Consider the following 23,689-nt stretch of genomic DNA (forward strand, 5'->3'; position numbering starts at 1 on the left):
TTTGGATACTGTATTATATTTTTTTTGGATGCAGACCATAATTACAATGGCTAGATTTGTTTTAAGGAATAGGTTAAACTCATCATATTAGCAAAAGTTATCTGCAAATAAATAATGAGAGCTCTTATAGGTCTTTTCTTTACTCAGTCAGAGATTCCTGCCAGAAGCTTGTTTGCTTTGTTAATTTGTTCAATTATTAAACTTTGAGAATGCTACTACTACTGGGATCTACTTAACAAGTTTGGGAATAAACCTCCCTAATAATTGATGGTAGCCTAAAACATTTATTTCTGTGCTTTTCTTATTAAAATTGCAGTGATCTGGTGAACAGAATTAAACGGCTGAAAAATAACTTGGTCTGATTTATTCATTCAGCAAAACCAAGCTTAAAGGCTGTGTTGCTATGACACCCAAGATTAACTTAAAAAAAAAAGTATGCTTAATTTCAGTAAAAACATTGACACATCTCTTTTGGCATTATGTAGATAAAATAAAGTTGATTTTTCCCTTTTCCTTGATTTTTTTTTACATTTAGAAAGTTGTTTTAGCATTCTTTTAAACATAAACTAGAAATTTAACATATTAAAGAGTAAGAGAAAACAGTAAAGAAAAACCCATTATACTGTAACAAAAGAGTATCATTTGTAAAATAGTAAATATTTTAGCCCTCTTTTTTTTAATTTTCTTTTTATCCAGCTTCTTAAATTTTTTAGAAAGATGGTGCCAGATGGGGGAAATCACTCTATTCCAGTAGTTTCGTTTTATAATTAGTCTTGAAACTTAAAAAATAGGTTGCAAAATTGGGACAGTGACAAATCCTACTAGAAGTTTTCTGAGTGCAGGTTCAATCCCCCCGACTCTAAAAGAATATATTTTCTATGCCATGAAACAAAGGAATCATCAGGTCGCTTTAGCTAGAATAGATTTCTGCCTTCTGAGCACCATTTGGTGTTGCGAGAATACTATACAAAGAATTTTGTTGCAGAACAAGCAGAAAAATCGAATGCTTTGTAGGATCATCAAAAGTTGCTTTACAGGAGCATTTTAAATTTCCTAGTGCCAAGCAAAGCAAAAATCCTACCTTACAGAGAGCAATTTGTTCATGAGACGACCAAGTGCTGCACTCGCTTATGTTTATCATTATGCCTTCACATTCTAGGGAAATTCCACTTTCAAAGTTTGCTGCCGTGTGGATGCTTTCTTCTATAGAAAGAATTTTGAACTATAAAATTTGACCAGCTTCAGCATCTGTGGAAATTTGAGAGCGTTGCCTTTTTTTTTCTCTCTATTGAATGTAAAGTGTTTTAACAAAAGCATTGTAGCCACAGTGCATATTAAATGTCCAAATTCGCACATAGTGTATCTCAAAAGAATTTAGACTTTTAACTTTTTAAACCTCAGAATATCTTTGGAGACTGATAGCAGCAAATCAACAGGATGTGTTATGGGAAGATTTAATAAAGAAATGGTTTTTTTTTGGCTTTCAGTTGAAAATGATGAGGCTGCTTCAGGTCATAGCCCAAGACTGTATCTGGGGGAAAGTTTGAAAACAGAACCAAACCAAAGTGGTTTGGATGGGGTGCTAGTTTTAACTTTGTGATTGCTAATTTAGTGTTTATGAAAAATTAAAATGAGCTAATATTCGTAAAATATTTAGTACAGTCCCTGGGCCAAAATGAACACTGTGTACTTTTTTAAAAAGTGATTTCCGATAAGATTATAAATTATAGAAAGAAGTTGTCACTTGCTTTCACTTATTTCTGATTTTAAAATAGTGAAATTTATTTATATAATAATTTATTGACTTTAATGTTAAATTTTGATTTTAAAATTTGTTCTACCTCAGTTTCTACAGTACTGTAGAATTAATGTATAGAGATTCATAGATAATTTTATATTAAGATTTTGTATATTCTGACACAGCTGTTGAATTTGAACCATGAATCATTTCTATGTATATTTTAATATCATTCTCCAACTTTGTGTTAGGTAGCTAGACTGTATCCAGGGAAAGCCATTTAGATCAGAAATAATATTTCTGTCTAACTTCAGAAAAGAGGCTTCCATTTTAAAAATGGAGTTTGAATTTAAATGACTATCCTAACTGAGAATTCAGTTCCATACTTTAACTAGCTGAAAGAAATCTTGGAAAACAAAAATTGTACCAAATTGCCAGTAATTTGCATTAAAGAGGAAGAATTGGACTTTTTATTTTTAAGTCAGCAGCCATTGAAGATATTCTAGTGAAGTTAAGTAATAGAGATCTTAGCTTTTAATTTAGTCAAGATTATGATTATAAATGAAAGCTTTGCTGAAATAATTGGGATTGACTATAATGTTTTAGGTGCTCTACAAATCTGGATGAAATTATATTATTCATATACTGTCTTATTTAGTTATGTTGTTTCAACTGTGTCTTAAAAGTGAGAGATCTCATATCAACAAGTGTTTGCATCTCATGTGCATGGTGTTAGAAAAATAAAAAACATAGCTGTAATGATGGGGGAAGCATCCTGTTAGTTTGGAGGTAGATTAGGGACTCCGCTGTCTGAAGAATAAATTTCATAGGTCTGTGCTATATACAAAATTGCTACAGACGTAAAATGTATATTTTAAGCTCTGTTTTAAAACCACGATACATTCTGTTTAAACCATTAGCTTAAATGCAACATTTTATTTTACATTAGTAAAGTTGTATTTATTTAATTCAGCAATGAAATTAATTTGGAGTTGCTGGCACAGTGCCTTCACTGGTTTCTGTGACTCATTTGTCATTCAAGACACCAGCACCATTTTTTCCTCATCTGCTGAAACATGTTCTGGCTGTGGGCAAGTGTTCATGGTAGATTTAATACAAATTTTCTCTGATAATATTTGGAAACTGGGTGATGTCTAACCTTGCGTAAATAACTAGGGCTAATCAACTTAAAATCAAAATGTAAGTCTCGAAGTTCATGGACTTTAAAGCTATCAAACATGCATCATTTTGGTATATTAATTTAGTTTTTCTCATAATATTTTGGGTTAACTCTTGCTCTGCACATTAAGATCCCTAGACAAGGAATTGCATTCAGAAGCAAAACCTGTTGTTTATTGTTAAATAATAACTAACAAGGACTAAATGGAATTGGAGTTTAGGTTTAAAACTTCACAAATCACTTAAAGCTATTTCTTAATGTTTTTCCTAGAGAAGAAATGATAACTCTATGATCTATGTGTCTTGTTCAGTGCTTGTTACATTTATAGTTTAATTCACCCTCACTCCCAGCGCCCTCTTAGAAACAAAATGTATTCTCCTAGTTTAAATGCATTATGGTGGTGTAATAATTATTATGTGATATAACCCGGACCTTTTTGTTTGCCAAGTAATTTAAAAAACAGTTTTCTGAGTTACTACTTTGAAATTAAGTTGTGGATTGATGTTTCTCATTATTCCAAGAAGGAACATGAAATCTGGATTTATCAGATAATCTGATAGACAATGTATTTTGACTTTGATGTGTTTCTCATTGCAGTGACCTGCATTTCTGACTTTCCATTAAATGTTTAGGAAACTTAGTTGAATAGTTTTTCAGGAAAGTGAAAGGGATTCATCATCCTGTATCAACTATAAGAAAGTAAGAACATATATGAAAGACCTAAATTTTCTTATCTCACTTTAGACTTCACAATTTTCCAACTCGAGGTGCTATGTAGTCTTATGCAATGGGCTGTATCCAACTTTCTGTCATTAGAAGGACTGAAAAAAAATTATTCCAAAATTGTTCTTACAAAGAAATCTGAGTCTGAAATTGCCTTGAATTAAAAAACAAACGACTGCTTTAAAAATAAATCAAATGATATTTTATGGGCTTTATTCTTGACTTTTTTGAAGTGTGTGTGCCTCGATTATATTCAGTTATCTGTTGGGCTCTTTTACTTGGAATCTTCCTGTAACTGACGGACAGGCTACTTTTCTATAGTAGCAATGCTTGGAAATTAAGTTCTTTCCGGGGGAATGGGAGGGTGGGGTGGATTTTTTAACCATTTCTGGAGCTTCTGACTTCCTGATCTGGCCACACTTACTAACCTGTCATTCTAGGCCCAGGAACTGGCAGTAAGTGTGTAGGCTCCCTGCTTCTCACCAGGGGGCAGCATCAGATCCTGCCTTTCACTGGATGCAGCCTGGCTCCTTCAGTAGCTTCAGTGGTCTCCACCCTCCTTGCTCATGCAGCACGTAAACTTGTTTTGGTATTTTCTTGCATTTTTTAAGGCTCAGTAAGTGTCCAATAAATGGTAGCTGTCAGGCACTGTGTTACAATGGATATTACTTCTCAGTGTTGACTGTTCTGTATACCAGGATCTTGTCTTCAGTGATGTTTTGGGCTATCATTTCAGATACCTTGTGTTTATTAGAACTTGAAAAATCTTAAGAGGAATACAAAGACCTAGCAATTATTAGGTCAATTATACTTCAAAAACAAACAAACAAACAAACTCACAGAAAATGAGATCAGATTTGTGGTTACCAGAGACAGGGGTTGGGGGGAGGGGAATTGGATGAAGGTGGTCAAAATATACAAACTTCCAGTTATAAAATAAATAGTACTAGGGATTCGCTGTACAACATGATAAATATAATTAACACTGCTATTTGTTATGTATGAAAGTTCTCCTCACAAGGAAAAATTATTTTTCTATTTTTTTAATTTTGTATCTATATGAGATGATAGATGTTCACTAAACTTATGGTGATAATCATTTCATGATGTGTGTGAGTCAAATCCTTATGCTGTACACCTTAAACTTATACAGTGCTGTATGTCAATTACATCTCAGTAAAACTGGAAGAAAAAAACCCTTGCAATTATTGAGCACTATGGTATGTCAGGCATGAAAGCAGGTACTTCTCATAGGCTGCTGCCCAAGCTAGAGATGCAAAAAGGCAAGGTAACAACAGAGTCACAGAACAATAGAATATCACAAGGACAGATAGGTTAGAAGTGGATTTATTTAGAGAGAAACACACTCCACAGACAGAGCGTGGGCCATCTCAGAAGGTGAGAAAAGGCACAAGGACAGAATTTGTAATACTCCTCTTTTGCTGTTGACTAAACAGAGCCTTGGAGAGGTTAAATCCTAGTAGAACAAAGATTCCTTTCAGATAGAATTCCAAATTCCATGCTGTATCAATTATATTATACAGCCTTGCCATAAAAACAAGAAAAAGATTTGTTGAGAGTGACCATAGCCACACTGCGGAATGCTGGAGGCTGATTTCAGTGATGTGAATCCTGTGACACGGTGACAGGAGAATTTACGGCTGACGTCCTTAAAACTTTCGTGGGGAAATGAGGCTAAGTTCTGAGACGTCTTGAGCGATCCCATGAAAGCCCTAACTTATATACATTTACATACACATGTAATGACATATAACCTGTATTACATTCACCAAAACATACGGATAAATGCAATACTTGGTTTTTTGTGTGATGAAGACTGTTACAATCTACTCTCTTAGCAGCTTGCAAATTTGCAATACAGTGTTATTAACTTCAGTTGATATTAAGTACACTTAACTTTTAAAGCCTATCAGTAATATTTTGTCTTAATCATGGATCCTATTTTATTAATTTTTATTTATTTTTATTTTCATCTGCTAGAAAATTTACAGGATCTCTGTCGTCCACAATTTCTCCAAGATACTTAAAATTTTATTTTGTTTTGTTACAGAAAATCGGCAAATAGAGAATTTTTCTTTTGCCCGGGTCTATGATTTTTTGATTTGAAATTGTTATTTCACATTGTTTGCTTCCTTTTCTGGTTATAACATGCATAGCAACCCAGATGGCTCATACATAAACAATTTGAGTTATGCTTCTTTAAATTATTTAGGATAGCCTAGGAGTTTCCTGATACCCAGGACCATCTGTTTATTGCTCTATGTGTTACCTTCATGCTTAAGTGTGTGCTTTCAGCTTTTCCACGTCTTAACGTCTACCTTCCTTATATACATGGGAAAGGCTTCTTAGACCGAATTTAACCCTTTTGAGGCTCTGTTGTAAAAACCTTAATCCCAGCTTGCCTTCCATTTTATTTTTATTTTTTCTTGTTATTGCTATTCTCAGTAGTTGTGCTTCAACATTTGCAGAATGAATGTAGTCAGGTTTGAGTCTTAACTTGGCTCTGTACGTAGCTTGTCAACCTTGGGCAAGTTCCTTCACCTTGGTTTCTTCATCTGTGAACTGGAATATAATACCTACCTCATAGATTTGTTAAAATGTTTAGATGAGATAAAATACAATTCATTTAGCACCACACCTGCTGCATCATAAGTACGGGTTACTATTATTATTATTAACATATTTTGGAAAGAAAATTCTCATACTTACAAAAAGGCATATTCAGAAGTAAATTCAAATACCCTATATTAGAGTTTCGTGCAAGGGTCTTTTGGAAGGAATATGTTTTTCTCAAAGCATCTGATTATTTATACCACAAGCACGGTATATGTAGGTGTTACTACCTGATTGATTTAAGGTTTACTTTCAGTTCTTCTCATTGGATCCAAGGTGAAACTTTGGACCATGAATAGCTGGAAGGAAGTTTCTCCTGGCACCTGGCTGGGTTCTCTTCTGTTGCCCCTGATTACATGTTCCACTGTGATTTGCTTTGTAACCTCACCGTCCCATCTGTCATTGTTCCGTGTGGATTGAGCCTGTCCACATACAAGCTCCCCAGGAAGAGAGACCAGAAACTGGTACTTCTCATCTTAGCCCCTGTGCTGGAGACTACCTGCAGTCCTCATGACAACCCTGTGGGTTAGGTAACTGTTTATTCCGAATTTTATGCAGATTAATATTTCTGAATCAAAAATCATCCCAGTTAAAAAAATATAAGTGTACTTATGTGACCAATGGAAAAGAAGAATATGATGAATCTGGATTGTTTTGAAAATTCAGGGCATATGGTTGCTATAGTTATGGTGTCAAAATGTGGTATATAACGAAGAGAGGTACTTTGTGCAGCATTAATCTGGTACATTGATCTATAAATCTGCCAATGAGTTTCAAATATTCCTTTTTCTGTGTGTGTGTGTATGTACACCTTCTATATAAAAAAAACTGAGCTTGAACAAGGATGCCAGTTTTAATGGTTGCCCAAAGAAACATGTAGTCACACATAAATCATTCATATGTGAACCAGTTCAGTGGGAAGTAACTCTGTACAGCTGCTTGACCCAAACATCTTATTTCCAGTTGCTTTAAAAGAAGTTTTAACACAAGTCCGTGGAAAGAATAACTTGTCTCTTTAATATACTTTAGATAGCAAAGCGTTAAAATTTCATACTGTTTCCATAGGTTAGGGTATATCCTTATAAAACTGAATCATATATTCTTGAATTATCTTCCATGATTTTTAGAATTACTTTTTATATATTTATATAAAGTAATTTATAATAATTTAATTCCATATACCTTACAGTAATTGTTTCCAAATTAAGAAAATGCTACATATAAAATCACAAATTTGTGTTAACACAAAATAGGAACTTTTATCCACATAAGATGATTCTTCTTTTTACTCTTTACTTTTATATCAGTGCCAATTAATTACAAAAGTAATACTGTGTCACAAAAGCTCCAACAATACATATAAGGTACAAGTAGAGTCGTTTGTCACTTCCTTGTCACTCCCAGCCTCCAAGGGTGGCCTCTGTTGACAGTTCAAGTGTGACCTCACAGACCTTTTTCTATGCTCCCGCAAACATGTAGATGCATTCCTGTAGAGTGATTCTCACATTCTTGAGAAATTAGAAGCATTGCTGTTTAAAAATAAATTTTAGTTTGGTGATGTTGGTCATTCTGCTAAAAGGAGTGATTTTCACAAACACTGAAACATCATTTTGTCATAGGCCAGCTTTCCAGGGAACTAGTTTGAAAGAATAATATTTTATACCAGGTGTAAAATCAAAGGTATTTAAGGGAAATATTTTCCCCTGGCTTTTCTGTATTTTGCAGTGCCCGTGGAGAGTTTGTGTATGAAGAATGCAGTATTCAGGGGAGGCGGAAAAACAGCTCGTGTCAACTAAAGTAATAAACTGAGTTAATCCTAAATTGACAATTTAAATCCCTTCAAAATAACTTGTTTCAATCAAGAAACAGTCTACCCAATCTGTCATCTCTTTTGAGCTTATTAGTAGTGGAATTTCTTAGGTGACTCTTTAAACCTTATGTCTGCAAGGTTCTCAAGTTATTGATGAAGATTTCCTGTTGCTGGGAAAACCAGCACTACTTGGTGTTTGATACTGTACGTCGCAGTAGTTATTTGGGGGGCAGGAAGAGTGTGCAAATGGCCAGCTGCTTCCCTTTGGGGCTGACTCTTCTATTCCCAGGCCCCTCTGCCCTGATACACTTGTCACTGGGAGAAATATATACAGAAGATAGGGACTGAGCATCAGCATTCCTTTAAAAATTTCTGCTCAAATGAAATGCAAAACTACAGTTAGTAAAATATGTAAGAAAATGTGGACCTTTCCAGAGCATTTGTGACACAAAGCAATGGAGAAAGTGGATGTGAAAACTCAAAGATGTGATTTCAGGTAATAGCTGTGAATGGTAATATCATTTTCCTAAGAATAGTTTAATCACATATCTCTTTTGAGATTTCTTTTAACTCTCTAAAAATTTTATTTTCAAATTTGAATTTGTCACTTGAATAACATTTCTTTTTTTTTCCTGAAGATAACTTTCTACAGGGTCTCCTGTGGTCAGGATCTTACTTTTTTTAAATTAATTAATTAATTTTTTATTGAAGCACAGTTGATTTACTATGTGGTGTTAGTTTTAGGTTACAGCAAAGTGATTCAGTTATACATATGTATATATTCTTAGGGATCTTACATTTTTTTGAACCAGATCTCTAGCCTCCTGGAGTTCATAGTCTCTCAGGGAAGATAGATAATTGGGCAAAAGCAACGGATTGTGCTGAGTTCAGTGCTGTGGGAGTTCAGGGCAGAAGCCTCTCCCTCATCAGTGGTGCAGAGTTGAGGAGGTGCTGTCAAGGAAGGCTTCCTGGTGGAGGTGACTCCCAAGGTGATAGGTGAGAGATGTTCACACATCAGTTGGGCAAAGAGCGGTAGTGGGCTTGGGGTGTGAGTAGCCAGGGGACTGTCAGTGTCTGCAAAACCTGGCTGTGAGAGAGACCTGAACATAGGCAAGTAACTGGTAGTTCAGTCTGGTTACATAGAGTAATTATAAATATTTATTGTGAAAGTAATACATGTTGGTCCTATATAAAATTTGAAAAATTCAAGAAACAAGAGAAAACATATACTGTCACTAATTTCAAGCTGCAGAGTTTACTGTGAACATTTGTCCTGATTTTGTCATTTGTACACAGCCTGTTTGGTATAATTCCACTTTGTCTTAAGCAACAGATATGTATGTAGGCATAAAATGCATATACATATATGAAAACATATCTTAAGTAAAACTCGGATCAGGCCAAACATGCTATTTGTTACCTGCTTGTTTCACATTATAATATTATTATAATGTGAAAAAATTATAATGCCCCTGGATGCCATTGTATTTGAAAGTGAAATGTTTCATTTCTGTGAATAAAATATTTTTGAAGCTAACCATCTGGATTCTTCTCTGCAGGAAGAATGTTTCCTGAACCTGGAGGCTCCTATATCGAGGGTATGTGGGTACGACACGCCGTTCCCTCACATTTTTGAGCAGTTCTACATCCCAGACAAATGGAAGTGCTATGACGCCCTTCGAAAAATGATCAACTATTGACCACAGGTAAGTCTGCCCTGCGTTTTGAGAAAGCTAGTGAGTGTTCCTCACATTAACGTCCTGTTGATCAAGGAACAACCGTCATCAGTGTGTTGTCTTTTCATAAATGGCAACTTCCAGAACAAAGTGTGGATTTCAGAAAAAAAAATGTGAATTTATAGTAGTATGTTTACATTTAATAGAAATATATCAAGCATATGCATTATCTGATTTCTATAAAACAAATACATGCACATGTTAACATTGAATAATCGCTAGATGAAGATGCCGTCTGCCATGATCGCAAATATACCTTACCCTGTTGGTCCAACTTTATCCTCGTTTCTATATATTTTTATCTGCAATTTAAACCGTTCTTGAATAGGGTTAATTTCTGTTATTTAAAGATGGCTCTTCAGGCACCGTTAAATTGGACTCCAGTGATTTAAACTATATCATGATCCAGCGCATTATGAAATTTGCCTTCACGTTATCTTGAAAGATACGTTTGTTGAACAGGAAACCTATTTATTATGTATAAGGGAAATTGTTACTTAAAAAAAAAAAAAATCCAGCACCGCTACCATTCCCAGAACCTTTCTTGGCAGGTGAATGTTTTAAAATTATGGCTAATAAGTGACATTTATTCATTGTGATTTTCTAGGTCATGCTTTTCTGTCCCTCTGGCAGTGTTATTCTAGCAAAAATGAATACCATTTAAAGACTGTTAAGTTAGTTTTCAGGGCTTTAATATAGAAGATGCTATCACCAATACACTGATTTGTTTTACCTTTGGCATTTTTGAAATGGTTCAAAATGCATAGATAGGGATTAAGTGCTTTACATTTTAATATCTCGGTTGTCCAAATAATAATAATACATTTTGAAGAACCATGATCTTTGAAAGGAAAGGGAAGAATAGGCTTTATATAATAGCCCATACTTTTTAAAGACTGGGAAATACTATGATTCTTGAATTCTGTGTATGGGTAGTAAAGCCAGCTCACCTCAATCCAAAGAGAGAGGTACCTTTACATTTGGGCACGTAGAGAAAATAATGCCCTCCGTCCACCACTATGATCCCCACCTTTTTGTAGTGCTGTTCTATCCTCTATTCTGAGGATATTGTCATAGGCATTAGTAGGGCCATTAGTCTACATGCCCCAGTATTCTCTCAGACATGCAGAGGTAGACACTGTATTTCTGATGGCCTCTTAATGTCTGTGAGAGCAGCTAGCTTCTACAGTCTCACTTAAGCCTGGTTAGAGGACTTCCTCACTTTTATGTCCATCTTGTTCCTTGCATGGACCATCCGTGATGGAAAGACAAGGTAATACTCTGTGGCCGTGTCCTTGTTGCTTTTTTTTTTTTTTTTTTTTTTTTTGGGCGGTACGCGGGCCTCTCACCGCTGTGGCCTGTCCCGTTGCGGAGCACAGGCTCTGGATGTGCAGGCTCAGCGGCCATGGCTCACGGGCCCAGCCGCTCCGCGGCATGTGGGATCTTCCCGGACCGGGTCACGAACCTGCGTCCCCTGCATCGGCAGGCAGACTCTCAACCACTGCGCCACCAGGGAAGCCCCTGTTGCTATTTTTAAAGTAATCTTTAGGTGCTGGTTTTAAATTTGGATATGTATTTCTTTTTGAACCTAAAAAAAAACAAATTTAGACCTCTCATGAAAATACGATAAAAGAAGAGTAACTCCTCTATGCTAAAAGTTACATATGGCATTAAAGAAAGTAGTCATGCAGTTGAGAAAATCTGTATTTAATTCATGGTGGCCAGAGTGTCTATAATCGTTATTGACTTCTTTTACAGAAAAACCGGAAGATTAGGACTAGATACGGAAATATTTTTCTGAATTTTTAAATATTTCCTCTTCTTGAAAATAGAGTTTTTATGAAATGAACCGACTTGGATATTGGCTGGAAAATGATGAATTAATTATTGTATTCACATATATGAATTGATAATTTCCGTTAAGAGTTATTTCAGATTAATTTTTAAAAATATTCTGCATGGTAGGCTTATAAATTCCATTTAATTACGTCTGTAAATACTGGATGTGGGATACTATTCAATAAAGCAAAAATGAGGCTTTGTTTTTGCCTTTAGTAAAAAGAATTCTTGTGGCCGACTAAAAGAGTGACGTAACTTGTTAATTCCATCTGAATGAAAGTGAAATGTTTAGAAATGCTGATTTTTCAACTTTATTGTATTTGGTTTCATTCTTTATGGCTCAGATAGTTGTATGTTGATGAAACTTCTGGAATGTTTTTCCTTGTTTTTCCCACTTGTCCCAACAAGGTGGTCTACTGGGGGGCATGCTCATCTTTTCTCCAGAGCGTGGTGAGGCAGGAAGGATCATCCTTGCTTCCGCTCTTTCTTTTTCTGGGACGTGGACAGCCTGAGCCTGTCTTTTGTTATAAAATCATCAAGCTTTTGCTGCAGTTTTTTGGTTTTTTTGGCCACGATGTTGCAAAAAAAATATTTTTTTCCATGTCCTTTATATTAATATGTAGCTGAAAAGAAAAACAGCATGAATAGCGACATAAGGAGGAAGCCTCCTTGCTGGGGACTTTGTCAGGGCCTCTTGTATCTGACTAGGCCTTTCCCACCCTTCACCATAGTGTAGACAACGGCCTCAGGGACCCCTTTGCAGAAGCCCTCACCCTCCGGCCCTGCCCTCAGAGGGGGTGCTCTCATCCCTGCCTTCCCTCCCATACACCCAAGAAGAGCTCTTCTCACCAGTTCCAGCTGAAAGATTCCCCCACACACAAACCCCAACAAAAATCAGAGAAATAGGGTCATGTAGTGTTTTCCTTTCTCTATAAACACTGGAAAAAATGGACATTTTTTTATGATTGCAAATGTATATATTACTTTAAAACTACAGTTTAAAAAGTTGTGTCCTGTTTATTTTTATCAGATGTTTGGAGGAGGATATGGAAAGTGACATTTGTAGATTGCCAGAGACTTGGAGTAAAGTAAAGAAGGCACTTTGTAACAGATTCTGGAGAGCAGTGGCTAAAATAAACTAAGCTTTTGTTAGGGGTAAAAACAAAGCCCTGTCCTTGGTTTATGAATAGAAACACCTGAACAGTATAGGATGGGAAAAGATGTACTTGTCAGCAGTAAGTTTGGAAAAGATTTAGGGTATCCATCTGGCTTATGGTTCAGGACATTCTGAGTCGAAGACGCCAAAACTGAGTATGGACCTTGGCTTTGGCCTTCCCTCGGGAACCCTGTGCTCGCATGGTCAGTCCAGCAGAGCAGGGAATGTGTGCTGGTCATCCACGTCTGGGCCGATAACGGGTTCTATTTGAACATATTTGGTTTAGTTGGACTTATTTTTTTTAGTTGATATTATTTATGATTTCAGTTGAAGTTACTTGTTTTATTGCCATTGGTATCTTTTTAATACTATTTTTAAAATTCATTTGTTGTTGTAAGAATTTTCCCTTATTTTAATTTTCTTTTCTTTAACTCTGTTTCTCCCTTCTCCAGTTAGCCCTGCAATGCCCACCAGTAAATGCCCCCTTCTCTTCCAAAATAAAGAAGTTACAGTTCATGCTAAACTCGGTCTACGGCGCAAGAAGTACATATACATCTAAATAATTGCCTTAAAGAAATTTTTTTTTTTTACATGAAATGAATTGTTCCATATTGTGAAAATAAGAAAATTGTGGTGTGCTCCAAGGATAAATAACAAGATAAACTCAAAGGGCCAACACTGCCTGAACAAAGAGTTACAGGACTCCTATCACTCTGTCACAATGTGACCATTGCAATGTCCCAGAGCCCTCCCAAGCAGCATGCCCTGTCCCTTTCCCATCCCATATAAGGAAAGACATTAGCCCCATTTTTCTGCTGCTCAGCACACTGAAAGTATACATACTCTGCCCAGTCAGCAGATGACTTGCAGGTTCCCTGGCTGTAAAAACAGACAAGCAACCCATGCTCAGTGTCGACTTTCCCTGGCTACCAGGAAGTCGGCCCGCTGTTCTTGCAGCGACTCTTCTCTTTAATAAACTCTATCTTCCTTACATTCTGCCTTGTGTCTGGAAATTCTTTTCCAACCTGCGCTCGGACCACGACAAAAATAGCAATGAGAAGACGCTCAAGAGATGTTAAAGGAATTCCAAATTCCCCACTACCCCCAGCCTCAGGATAAAGTCTGCTCCATGTGACAACATGAATGTATAAGTGAATATAATCTTCTACGGTTCCAATTACCCAAGTCCTTTCGCAAAAGAATATCACATCCATGTTCCGTCCAACGGATAGATATTATCCAAGCTAAGTAAACAGTACACATTAGAAAGAGAAATGAGGCACAAGAGCAAGACAGTTACCTCATTTTAGTCCGTGAAATTTAAGTCACAGAAGCTAGAAACTCTTGCTGGGATCCTGAGAAGACATCCCACAGAGGGTCCACACTCGGTTTCGCGAAATCTCCTTCCTGTCAGCTTGCCTGAGGTGGACTCGTGTGGCTTCTGGCTGCTTGGCCTCCCTGCCCCCACTTCTAGAAACAGCACTGCTGTTTGTTTAGAGAACTCCCTCTCCCAGCTCATGTGGCTCTCTCTGGAGGGGCTGCCAATCCCATTGCCATCTGGCACCAGCCACAGGGATGGCCCTGGCCCAGGCCCTCCGGGTACCACAGGACAGAAGGTCGGGTTGCTCATGCAGAAGCACAACTTAGTAAGCCTCAGACTCGTCAGTGACACTAAATTCTAAAGGACTGGTTCTCAAACCTTTACCAGTTCCAGGCATACCAGGGATAGAGCTGACGGGTGTGCACCATGTAGGCACACAGCACTGCCTTAGCAGAGATGCTCAGCTGAGGGGTGAGGAACACGACCCCAAAGCCTCATGTTGGAATTTTCAGAGAGACCTGAGGTTTGGAGGCTCTGATGTGTTTTCCTAGGCCATTGAACTTGGAAAGAAATAGGGAACATTCATATATGGGCAAAGATTTGGAAACCCTGACACCTGATACCTCCCTGAATATGGTATTTAAAGATATTTGCCAGGAAAATGAGAAATAAAACTAGAACAAGAATGAGGAAATCATAGGTGGAAAGGACTAGAAGTAAAACTGGAAACAAGTTAGATGAAAAGATGTACATCAGTAATTGGCATAAATACACTTTTTGTTGTTGTCGTGCCGTGAGGCTTGTGGGATTCTAGTTCCCCGACCCGAGATTGAACCCAGGCTCTCAGCAGTGAGACCACAGAGCCTAACCACTGCACCACCAGGGAATTCCCATAAATACTCTTTTTATGTGAAACAAATGTTCCACGTTTGACAAAAGGAATATATCACAGTGAAAATATAACAGTTAAATTCTTTACATTCTAAGTGCGTAGTACTAAAATGTAAGCAAACACTTATAAATGCAAAAGATACGGACAGGACGGTTGCAGAAGGCTTCGTCAGCCCGCTTTCCATTTGTTACCTGAAGTAGACAGGCATAAGTAATAGGTTTAGGTCAATAGAAATATATTTTAAACTTTGTGTCTTCATAAACAGAGACTATGTCGCCTCTTAGCCTATACACAGGCGGTTTAAAAAATTGACCATATACTGTACTAAGGCGCAAAGGAAACTAGCAGTAAATTCCCCAAAGAAAAGAGTATTCAGAGGTACCACATCCCACTTAGAAATAAAAAGGCACCCAGATAAGTAACTGTGGAAGCAAGGAGGAAGCAACTACAACACAATGAGAAAAGATCACTGGCGTGCTTCAGCCAAAATTTTACTCACAGATAAATTCACAGACTTTAAATCTTTAAAAAAGAAAATCTGAAAATACAAGGATGCAAGAATAAAGGAGGAAGAAGCACAAGAAGAATGAGAAGAAGAAGAAAGTTAATAGCAGAATATTCCAAATGAGAAAAATAAAATTGTAAAATCAAAGTTATGTTTTTTGGTAAAGATGAAAGTTTTTCTTTCATTTTATACTGTCTGTTCCCTGTGAAGGTGGAGGTTTTTATGTAATCATGATATCAGCAAATAAAGGCTACATAATTGTTGTTCCTGTATCGGGTAACACTTTCAAGGTCCTTCATTTGAGGAGAGGAAATAATTTAGCCAAACCTAATTGTTTATCCAATGTATTGATAAACAAAGGTCTTTGCTTTTAGAATATTTTGTTCCATCATTTTAAGAAAATAATTACTAAGGTCTTGTTTTGCTAAGTCCTTCAGTTTCTTGCCGAGGCCTACTTGGCTACCGTAAATATCTTATTTCTGTGAATTTTCATAAGATACAGTGACCGTTGTCGAAGAAATATTAATCAGTCGATCTAAGAAAGAAATGGAAAATTTTATTCAAGCCAAATTCGAGGATTATAACCCGGGAAGAGCATCTCAGAAAGCTCTGAGAACTGTTCCGCTCGTTAGAAGTCAAGGCACAGTTGTGTAAGTCTTTTGAGATAGAGGGCTGTACATTAAACGACGTATTATTGACGGTTTACAGAATCCAGATCTAAGTGTCATCGTGGTCCGTTACAAAATCAAAAAGGAATGTTATCTTTAAGGAGTTATCTTGTTGATGCTACGAGAATGTTGCTGTTGATGGTCGAGCTGGTATTTCTGCCGATGGGGACGGTTTGGTGATTCATAATGCAGACACACAATGCACAGTGCGGGGAGAGAGGAGGCCAAAGGGCAGAGAAATTTTTTTATGTTTAAATTTTTCTTGTCTTGCCATAAAATATGAATTTTATTTCACACTATAAAGAATTAGAATAATTTTTAAAAATATTTTCTTGATCATTTGGAACGTCTACCTACTTATTACACTGGGATTTTTTTCCCCTTCATTCCTAATTTTTGTTTTAATTGAAGTATAGTTGCTTTGCAATGTTGTGTTAATTTCTGCTGTACAGCAAAATGATTCAGTTATACATATATGTACAATCTTTTTTATATTTTTTTCCATTATGGCTTCTCATAGGATATTGAATGTAGTTCCCTGTGCTATATACAGTAGGACCTTGTTGTTTATCTATTCCATATATAACAGCTTACATCTGCTAATCCCAGCCTCCCACTCCATTTCTCCCCCAACACCCTCCCCCTTGGCAACCACAAGTCTGCTCTATGTCTGTGAGTCTGTTTCTGTTTCGTAGATAGGTTCATTTGTATCATATTTTAGATTACACATGTTTTACTGGTTCCAGAAAGACAGGGAGCTTTGGTCTGTTTATTACAATTCTGCAGAGCCTAGAAAAGTCCTGGTCTACAGAGGCTCTCAATATGCTGCTGAACAAACCCATGAAGGGAAATGCAGGCCTATACTTGAATCAGACCTTGTACTTGAAAAGCACTTAGGCAGAGCCCTCTTTGAGTAGTGTAGACATTTAAAGTAATATATTGATAGTATTTGATATTTTATACCAGTTGATATTCTAGACCGTCAGAGACATGGGGTTGTATTTCATTTCTTCAGGAATTTCAGGAACAGAAACAGTCCTTCTGGTAGGGCAAGACCTCAGAAGTCCCCAAGAGATGAGCATCGTTTCTATATTTTTAGGCCTATTTCTGCAGATAGATTTCAAATCCATGTATTTTTTTAAGGGGCTCTAAGACAATATTGTACATTAAAATGTGTCTGCAAATGGACAAACCAGAATAGAATGCTCATTCAAAGCTGTTCTTTTGAGAGTGATGAGATTATCAGTAATTTTCCTTTATTTTCTTCATCTCTGTTCTTGTAAGTCACAAACGGAGAGCCAGCCTGGCTCAGAGCTATCCTACCAATGGTCCCATCTTCTGTTTGGTCTGCAGACTTGGGACTGGGCCAGAGGTAGGACACCATGTCCTTGGCCACAGTGACTAGTCAAGGGATGGGAGGTGACCCAAACCAGCCAATCAAAGCCATTTTCAGGATTTTTCAAACAAACAGATCTGGGGTGATGTTATTCTGGAAGGACCTACTGCCACCTTCCCTGTAGAGGAAGGCCATCTTCATCCGAGAAAGAAAGGCACCAATGTACTAAGGAAAGACGTTATACAAGCTGGGTCAGTGCCCCCACGGCCAGCTGACCAGCTCCACTGCTGCCATGTGCAGCCTCAACTTCCTTTCACTCTGTGAGGAATCGCCCCAGGGTCCTTCCACTTTGTTCTAAATTGGATTTCTGTTGCTTGCAAACGGAAACATCCTAATTCAGTCCTTCCAATGCTTTGGAATATATTCTTTTTGAAAGAAGAAAGTCCACATGTTTTAACTAAAATGTTCTTGGGGAGAACCCTTCACCCTTGGGACTAGTGTATGTATTGTGCTTGATTTTTTTCTTATCTACGACATGCAAACTAGATGGAGATACTGTGTTAATATCAAGTATCTCAGCCATAAAATAAATGAATTCAGACTTTCAGCCTGAAAGTTGAATGCTAGCAACCTTCCCTTAGGCCAAGAAAATGAGCAGTTCCACAGCATCTGTCTTTTGGAAGCCTTACTCTTTGGAGGCTTAGTCACATAAAGTTCTTTACTGAAGTCATGAGACCTTAGAACTGTTTTTAAACTTACCCATATAGCCCCAAACAGCCCTTGGGTATTTTCTTTTTTGAAGAAGTTTAATATGCCTGTGGTCAGTCTAATAACAAATGTTTCTTTGAGAATACTTTGTGTAAATTCCCCATATTTTCCTCTTTCCATTGAAGCATACATTTACTTTCACCCTATTTCATCTTCTACGTGAAATATTTCAAGGAGGTCAGAGAACACGCGTGTGGTGACTGTGTGCCTTTCACCAAATGTAAAAATTGCAAATTACAATTCATCTTCCCTAGGTTACCCTAACCCAGAGGAAAAATTAAATTAATACTAATAGCAACAAGTAGTGTTTTGTTTTTTGTTTGTTTTTTAATTCTATCCCAACTGCTAGACAGCCTCATCAGGTTCTCCCTAATTATTTGGGAGAGTTGCTGGAGGGTTGCTTGGACAACCATGTGGAATCCACAGTTCTCTGGGTCTGGCTTCACATCCCTGCAGAAGTGTCTGCTGCCAGCAGCTGCGACAAGGGCCACCTGCAGCTGGTACTCCCTGCCCCGAAACTCCCCTGCAGGGATGAGGCGTAAGTGTGGATGCCGGTGATACTGTTCCTCATTGGGTCTCTGGAGCGGAGAGACAGTGCTCTGTGTTCTTCCCGGAAGCAGGAAAATCATCTCCCATTGTGATACATGGATCCCAGGAGAGCATGGCTGTGTGCCCCCAAAATCTCATGGATATTTGGTGAAACAGACCATGTGCTATTCACTGGTGACAGACCAACTCTTGTACTTAGAAGCTCTGTCCCTCTCTGGGGCTCCAGCATTGTTATTGGTCTAGTCTGGGTCCCCAGCTCCCTCCTCTCTGAGACCAGGCTCCTCCGCAGGGCTCCTCTGTCTCTCTGTACATAGAGACCATTGGCCAACCTGCCTGCCCATCTTGCAGGTCAGTCTAAGTGTTAGAGCAGTGTACTTTAGTCCTAACTAGGTTTACTCTTCCAAGAAAGGACCTCATGTCTATCAGATTTATTTGATGTTATTATGTGCACAGTAATAATTTTCATATAGATCATGGGAAAATTGCTTAGGAGAAAATGGAATGGCAGTGGTGTGTGATTTGTGGTACATCCATATGATTAGGTACTCTATAGGATTTGCAAGTAATGATTACGAAAATTATGTAGCAACATGGAAAGATGCTCATTATATACTTTTAAGTGGAAAAGTCATGGTGCAAAATTATATGTATATTATGATTATGACTATTATTACTTATGATTACAACCATTATTAAGATTTTTCTCACGTAGGAATAGAGAATATAGCAGCACTGTTAGAGTGAGAACCATATATCATAATAAAGGGGTAGTTTTTAGCATGTTAATAACGCAAACTAATAAAAGTACCGAATATATACTTTACTAAACTGTTAGCAAGTATTAAACATTGCGTAACCTTCCTATTTAAAACATGGTTTCTAAGCACCGGTACTAAAGAATCTTTTAGTCCATCTGATTACTGCAAGAACCTGAAATAAATAAAATACAGTTTTTTCCTTTCTCTCTCAAACTCTCTCTCCCTCCCCCCTCACTCACACACACACACACACACACACACACACACACACACTATGAATTATTCGAATGAGAACGATTCATTAGATAAACTCAGAAGCAAAGACTAAAACAAGAAATAATTCATCTTCTACATTTCTATACTAATGCCTTTGTAACATTTTGACCCTTTCTATTATGATTTATAAGTTTATTAGTGTTAGAGCAGAAAAAAGATGTCACATTCAAAGGTTTTAATTGGATAGAGTTTAATAAAGGAACTTATTTACAAAGTTCTGGGCAGAGGTAGGGAACCAGGAAGGAAAGGTGAAGCACCCACGAGCTCACAGCTCTCTCTGGGAAGTCATCACCGTGGAGCCTGAAGCGGCGTGGGTAGGAATGGTCCTGGAGCCCGGTGAGAGCGGTTGCCATGGAAGAGGGGCTGCCTGACAGGAGCTGTGGCCACAGAGAAACAGGACAGCTGCTGAAACAGCATGGGCGTGGGAGAGAGGAGGGTATATATCCTGGTCTCTCTCTCTCCTTCTACCCCCTGATAGCCTGTCAGTGCTTCCCTTTGGCCAAATCCAGTTTCAGGCCAAGAGGCCGACTAGCTTGGTGGTGTCATCCCCGGTGTAGCCTCTCCAGAAACAGAGCAGGGCAGAGCCGTGGGGAGTGGATGCAGAGGGGTGAATGGAGACTAACCCGCGTGAGGAGCCCCCAGCTATTCCACATCACAGGAGGCACCCACCCAGGGAGATGCCTGTTGAACTGCAAGCTGACTGTGTTTGAATCTGATGAAAAATGTAGATCGTTTTTAGTCATGCCACCTTTTCCTGGGCGAGCCTGGGCTTTTGATGGCTCTGTGTTCTGCCGGTGGAAGTTTCTGGTGGAGCATCTATGCCCTGTCTTTGCAACGATACCATGGGAGCCCTCCTTCCTGCAAAAACCTGGACTGTTTGAGCTCTCTGTCTGGCACGGCTGCCACGCTGGAGGAGAGCTTCCGTTTCTGTTTGCCAGCTCACACCTACTGTTCCCTGGGCCGACGCTTTCTTTTATCTTTCATTTTGTTGGAGCGCATCCTGCAGTAGATTCCTTAGAACGTCTTCATGAGAAGCTAATTTCTTGATTCCTTGTCAGAAAATGGCCTTCCTCTAACCCTTGACTCATAGTTTGGCTGAGTATAAAATTTTAGGCTAAGACACATTATTGTCTCAGAATAGTTAAGGCATTGCTTAATTCTTCTCAACTTGTCTTAAGTCTCTTATTTTTTCTCTCAAAATTTACCTCTTTATCAGACTTCTTGGGATACTTCCTTAATCTTGTCTTCTGATTTTCTACCTGTTAGCTTTATTTTGGCCAACTTTTTTTTTCTGATCTCTCTCAGAGCATCCTCTTATTTTAAGGCTGCCATATCAGCCTGTATATGTATGTGTACCTGTATATGTATGTGTACATACACATATATACAAATATATATACATATGTGTGTGTGTGTGTGTATCTCAAGATATATATTTGAGTTATTGCTTTTTTAGGAGTTTTGTCATGTTCTCTGAATTATATTGTTTCCTCTGGTTTCCATTTTTCTGTTTCTTTTGGCTTCTCTTTTTTGTCTTATGGATGCTGATTACCAGTTGGTTTTATTCAAGACTGAGCATCAAAAGCTGACCTGGATTGTGATATATACCTGCAATGGAATACTATTCAACCATAGAAATGAGTGAAATCCTGATACACTCGGCAAAAGGGGTGAACCTCCAAAACATGCTGAATGAGAGATGGCAGACACAAATAGTCACGTGTGATTCTGTTTATATGAAGGATCCAGAGTAGATAAACCCATGGAGACAGGATATAGGTCAGTGGTTTCCCGGGGCTGGGGGAGGGGGAGAATGGGAAGAACGTGCTTAATGGGTACCGGTAAGGGGGTTCACTTTGGAGTGATGGACAAGTTGTGGAATTAAATAGAGCAGCGGTCCCCAACCCCCAGGCCCCGGACCAGTAATGGTCCACACAGCAGGAGGTGAACGGTGGGCAGGCGAGCGAAGCTTCATCTGCCGCTCCCCACTGCTCACATTATCACCTGAACCGTCCCCCACCCCACCCCCCCATCCGTGGAAAAATTGTCTTCCACTAAACCCGTCCCTGGTGCCGGAAAGGTTGGGGACCGCTGAAATAGAGGAAGGGGCTTCACGGCATTGCGAGTGTGCTAAATGCCGCAAATTGTCCACTTTAACGTGGTTCACTTTGTTATGTGACTGTCACCCCAATACATTATTTTTTTAAAGCTGGGAGAGCTGTGGATGTGCGTGTGGCATGACAAGCAGTGGCCTTCATTTCCAGATGATTAGGCAGAGATTCCCCCCACCTCGAGAGCACCCCAACATGGCTGGCACAGGAAAGGCTGTCGTCTGAAGGGTGGCAGCCTAGTTCATTAGGTGCCACCTGGACCCGGGGTCTGGATGTCACATTCAATTCCATGTTTTCTACCTTGGACATTGTTCCATCCTTCCTCTGGACCAGGTGTTCCTGATCCCAAAGGCTGTCCCTCTCAGTCTCTCTGGAGGATAATCCCCCGAGTCTCCATGGGGCAGGCAGACACCCAGTTCTGTCATTGTGAGGGGGAGGGAAGGCAATGCCCCCGGGTCCTCGCCTGGCTTCAGCCCCGCTGTGGGCCACACCGAGACTCTGAGGTCAGCCTCTTGCCAGTGGCCGTTCCTGCGCGCCGCGGTCTTTCTAGTCCTGGCTTGGGGCTTACTCTTCGGGCACGGCACCTCTTATTTCGTTTTTCTGACCGTGTACTCATGTCCCCTCTCCTGTTTTCTCTGTCCTTGGGGTTTATACTTTTTAAAAATGTTTCCTTCATTATCATCTTAATGCCCTCTGAGGAAGGAGAGGAGGAAAACCTGTTTGTTGTTCAATAGGCTGGTTTAACTTGTACATTTTTTTTTTTTTTGGCAAAACTTCTCAGGGGACGTTCACCTGAGAATGAAAAGAATGGTCAGCCCTGAAGTAAGCCGTGTTCTCAGGCAAGTTAATGAATTGCCTGATCTTTTCTTGTGCCCGATTTTTTTTACCGTTAAAATGGTCCCAGGAGGTGGTGCGACGGGGCAGGACATGGAAGGGCCCACGTTGATTAAATGCCGGTTTCGTGCCAAGAGGACAACCTTGTACCTCCTCAGCCTTCGAGTGAAAAGTACTGAGATTAAACTGTTTCCTGTCTTGTGTGATTTTTTTGTGAAGTATCAGTTCCTGTAAGTCTCTTTGATGTAGGTGAAAATGAAATAAGGTAGCATCCCCGGAGCCCTGGGACCTCAACCTGTGCCTCTAGGACAGATTTCTCACCTGCCACTGTCATTATTCGTTGACACCTTTGAGCCCCAGCCTCCAGCAGGAAGGAATCCTGCCTTAATCACCGCACACGAAGCAGCTCAATGAATAATCATACAGTATACACGGCACTCCTGCTATAGAAACAATTTAGTATTTCTTTCTTTGTTTTGGCCACAGCATGCTGGCCAGGGATCGAACCCGTGCCCCTGCAGTGGCAGCGCGGAGTCCTATCCACTGGACTGCCAGGGAAGACCCTACAGGAATAATTTAAATGGAAGAAAATAAGTTGGTAAATGTAAAGTGGTCTTAGAATTCAATATCAAGCTGTGATGAAAACTAAGAGCCATAAGTTCACAGGTCACTGTCTAGTGGCCCTATTTTTACTCTTAAGAAACCCACTGGTACATGTACATTTCATCGCAAGGACCAGAGATCTCATATGTTTATGCAAGGTGGAATTTGTACTAATGAATCTAATTGCAGGAAGAACTCTAGGACTTAGATGAATTAGAAAGTTATACAAGTTTTTAAAATAATTCCCCTCTT

At 38.8% G+C, this 23,689-nt stretch overlaps 1 protein-coding gene across 8 annotated transcripts in view; it reads left to right on the forward strand.

Moving 5' to 3' along the window:
* Positions 1 to 23,689, forward strand: part of BCKDHB (branched chain keto acid dehydrogenase E1 subunit beta) — a 284,540-nt gene that overhangs the window by 217,976 nt on the left and 42,875 nt on the right. For 3 of the 8 annotated variants that reach the window (XM_073789378.1, XM_019929352.3, XM_019929347.3), the window contains 2 exons: positions 9,645 to 9,791; positions 13,269 to 13,809. In XM_073789378.1, the coding sequence (XP_073645479.1) occupies positions 9,645 to 9,785 (141 nt within the window). In that variant the 3' untranslated portion in view covers positions 9,786 to 9,791; positions 13,269 to 13,809. Of the gene's footprint in view, positions 1 to 8,000; positions 8,073 to 9,644; positions 9,792 to 11,579; positions 11,869 to 13,268; positions 13,810 to 23,689 lie in introns of those variants that run through there. The other 5 variants (XM_073789381.1, XM_073789382.1, XR_012324710.1 and 2 more) reach the window with 3 other exon arrangements.

The sequence above is a fragment of the Tursiops truncatus genome, chromosome 12 (assembly GCF_011762595.2).
Source record: "Tursiops truncatus isolate mTurTru1 chromosome 12, mTurTru1.mat.Y, whole genome shotgun sequence".
Classification (NCBI taxonomy): Eukaryota; Metazoa; Chordata; class Mammalia; order Artiodactyla; family Delphinidae; genus Tursiops; species Tursiops truncatus.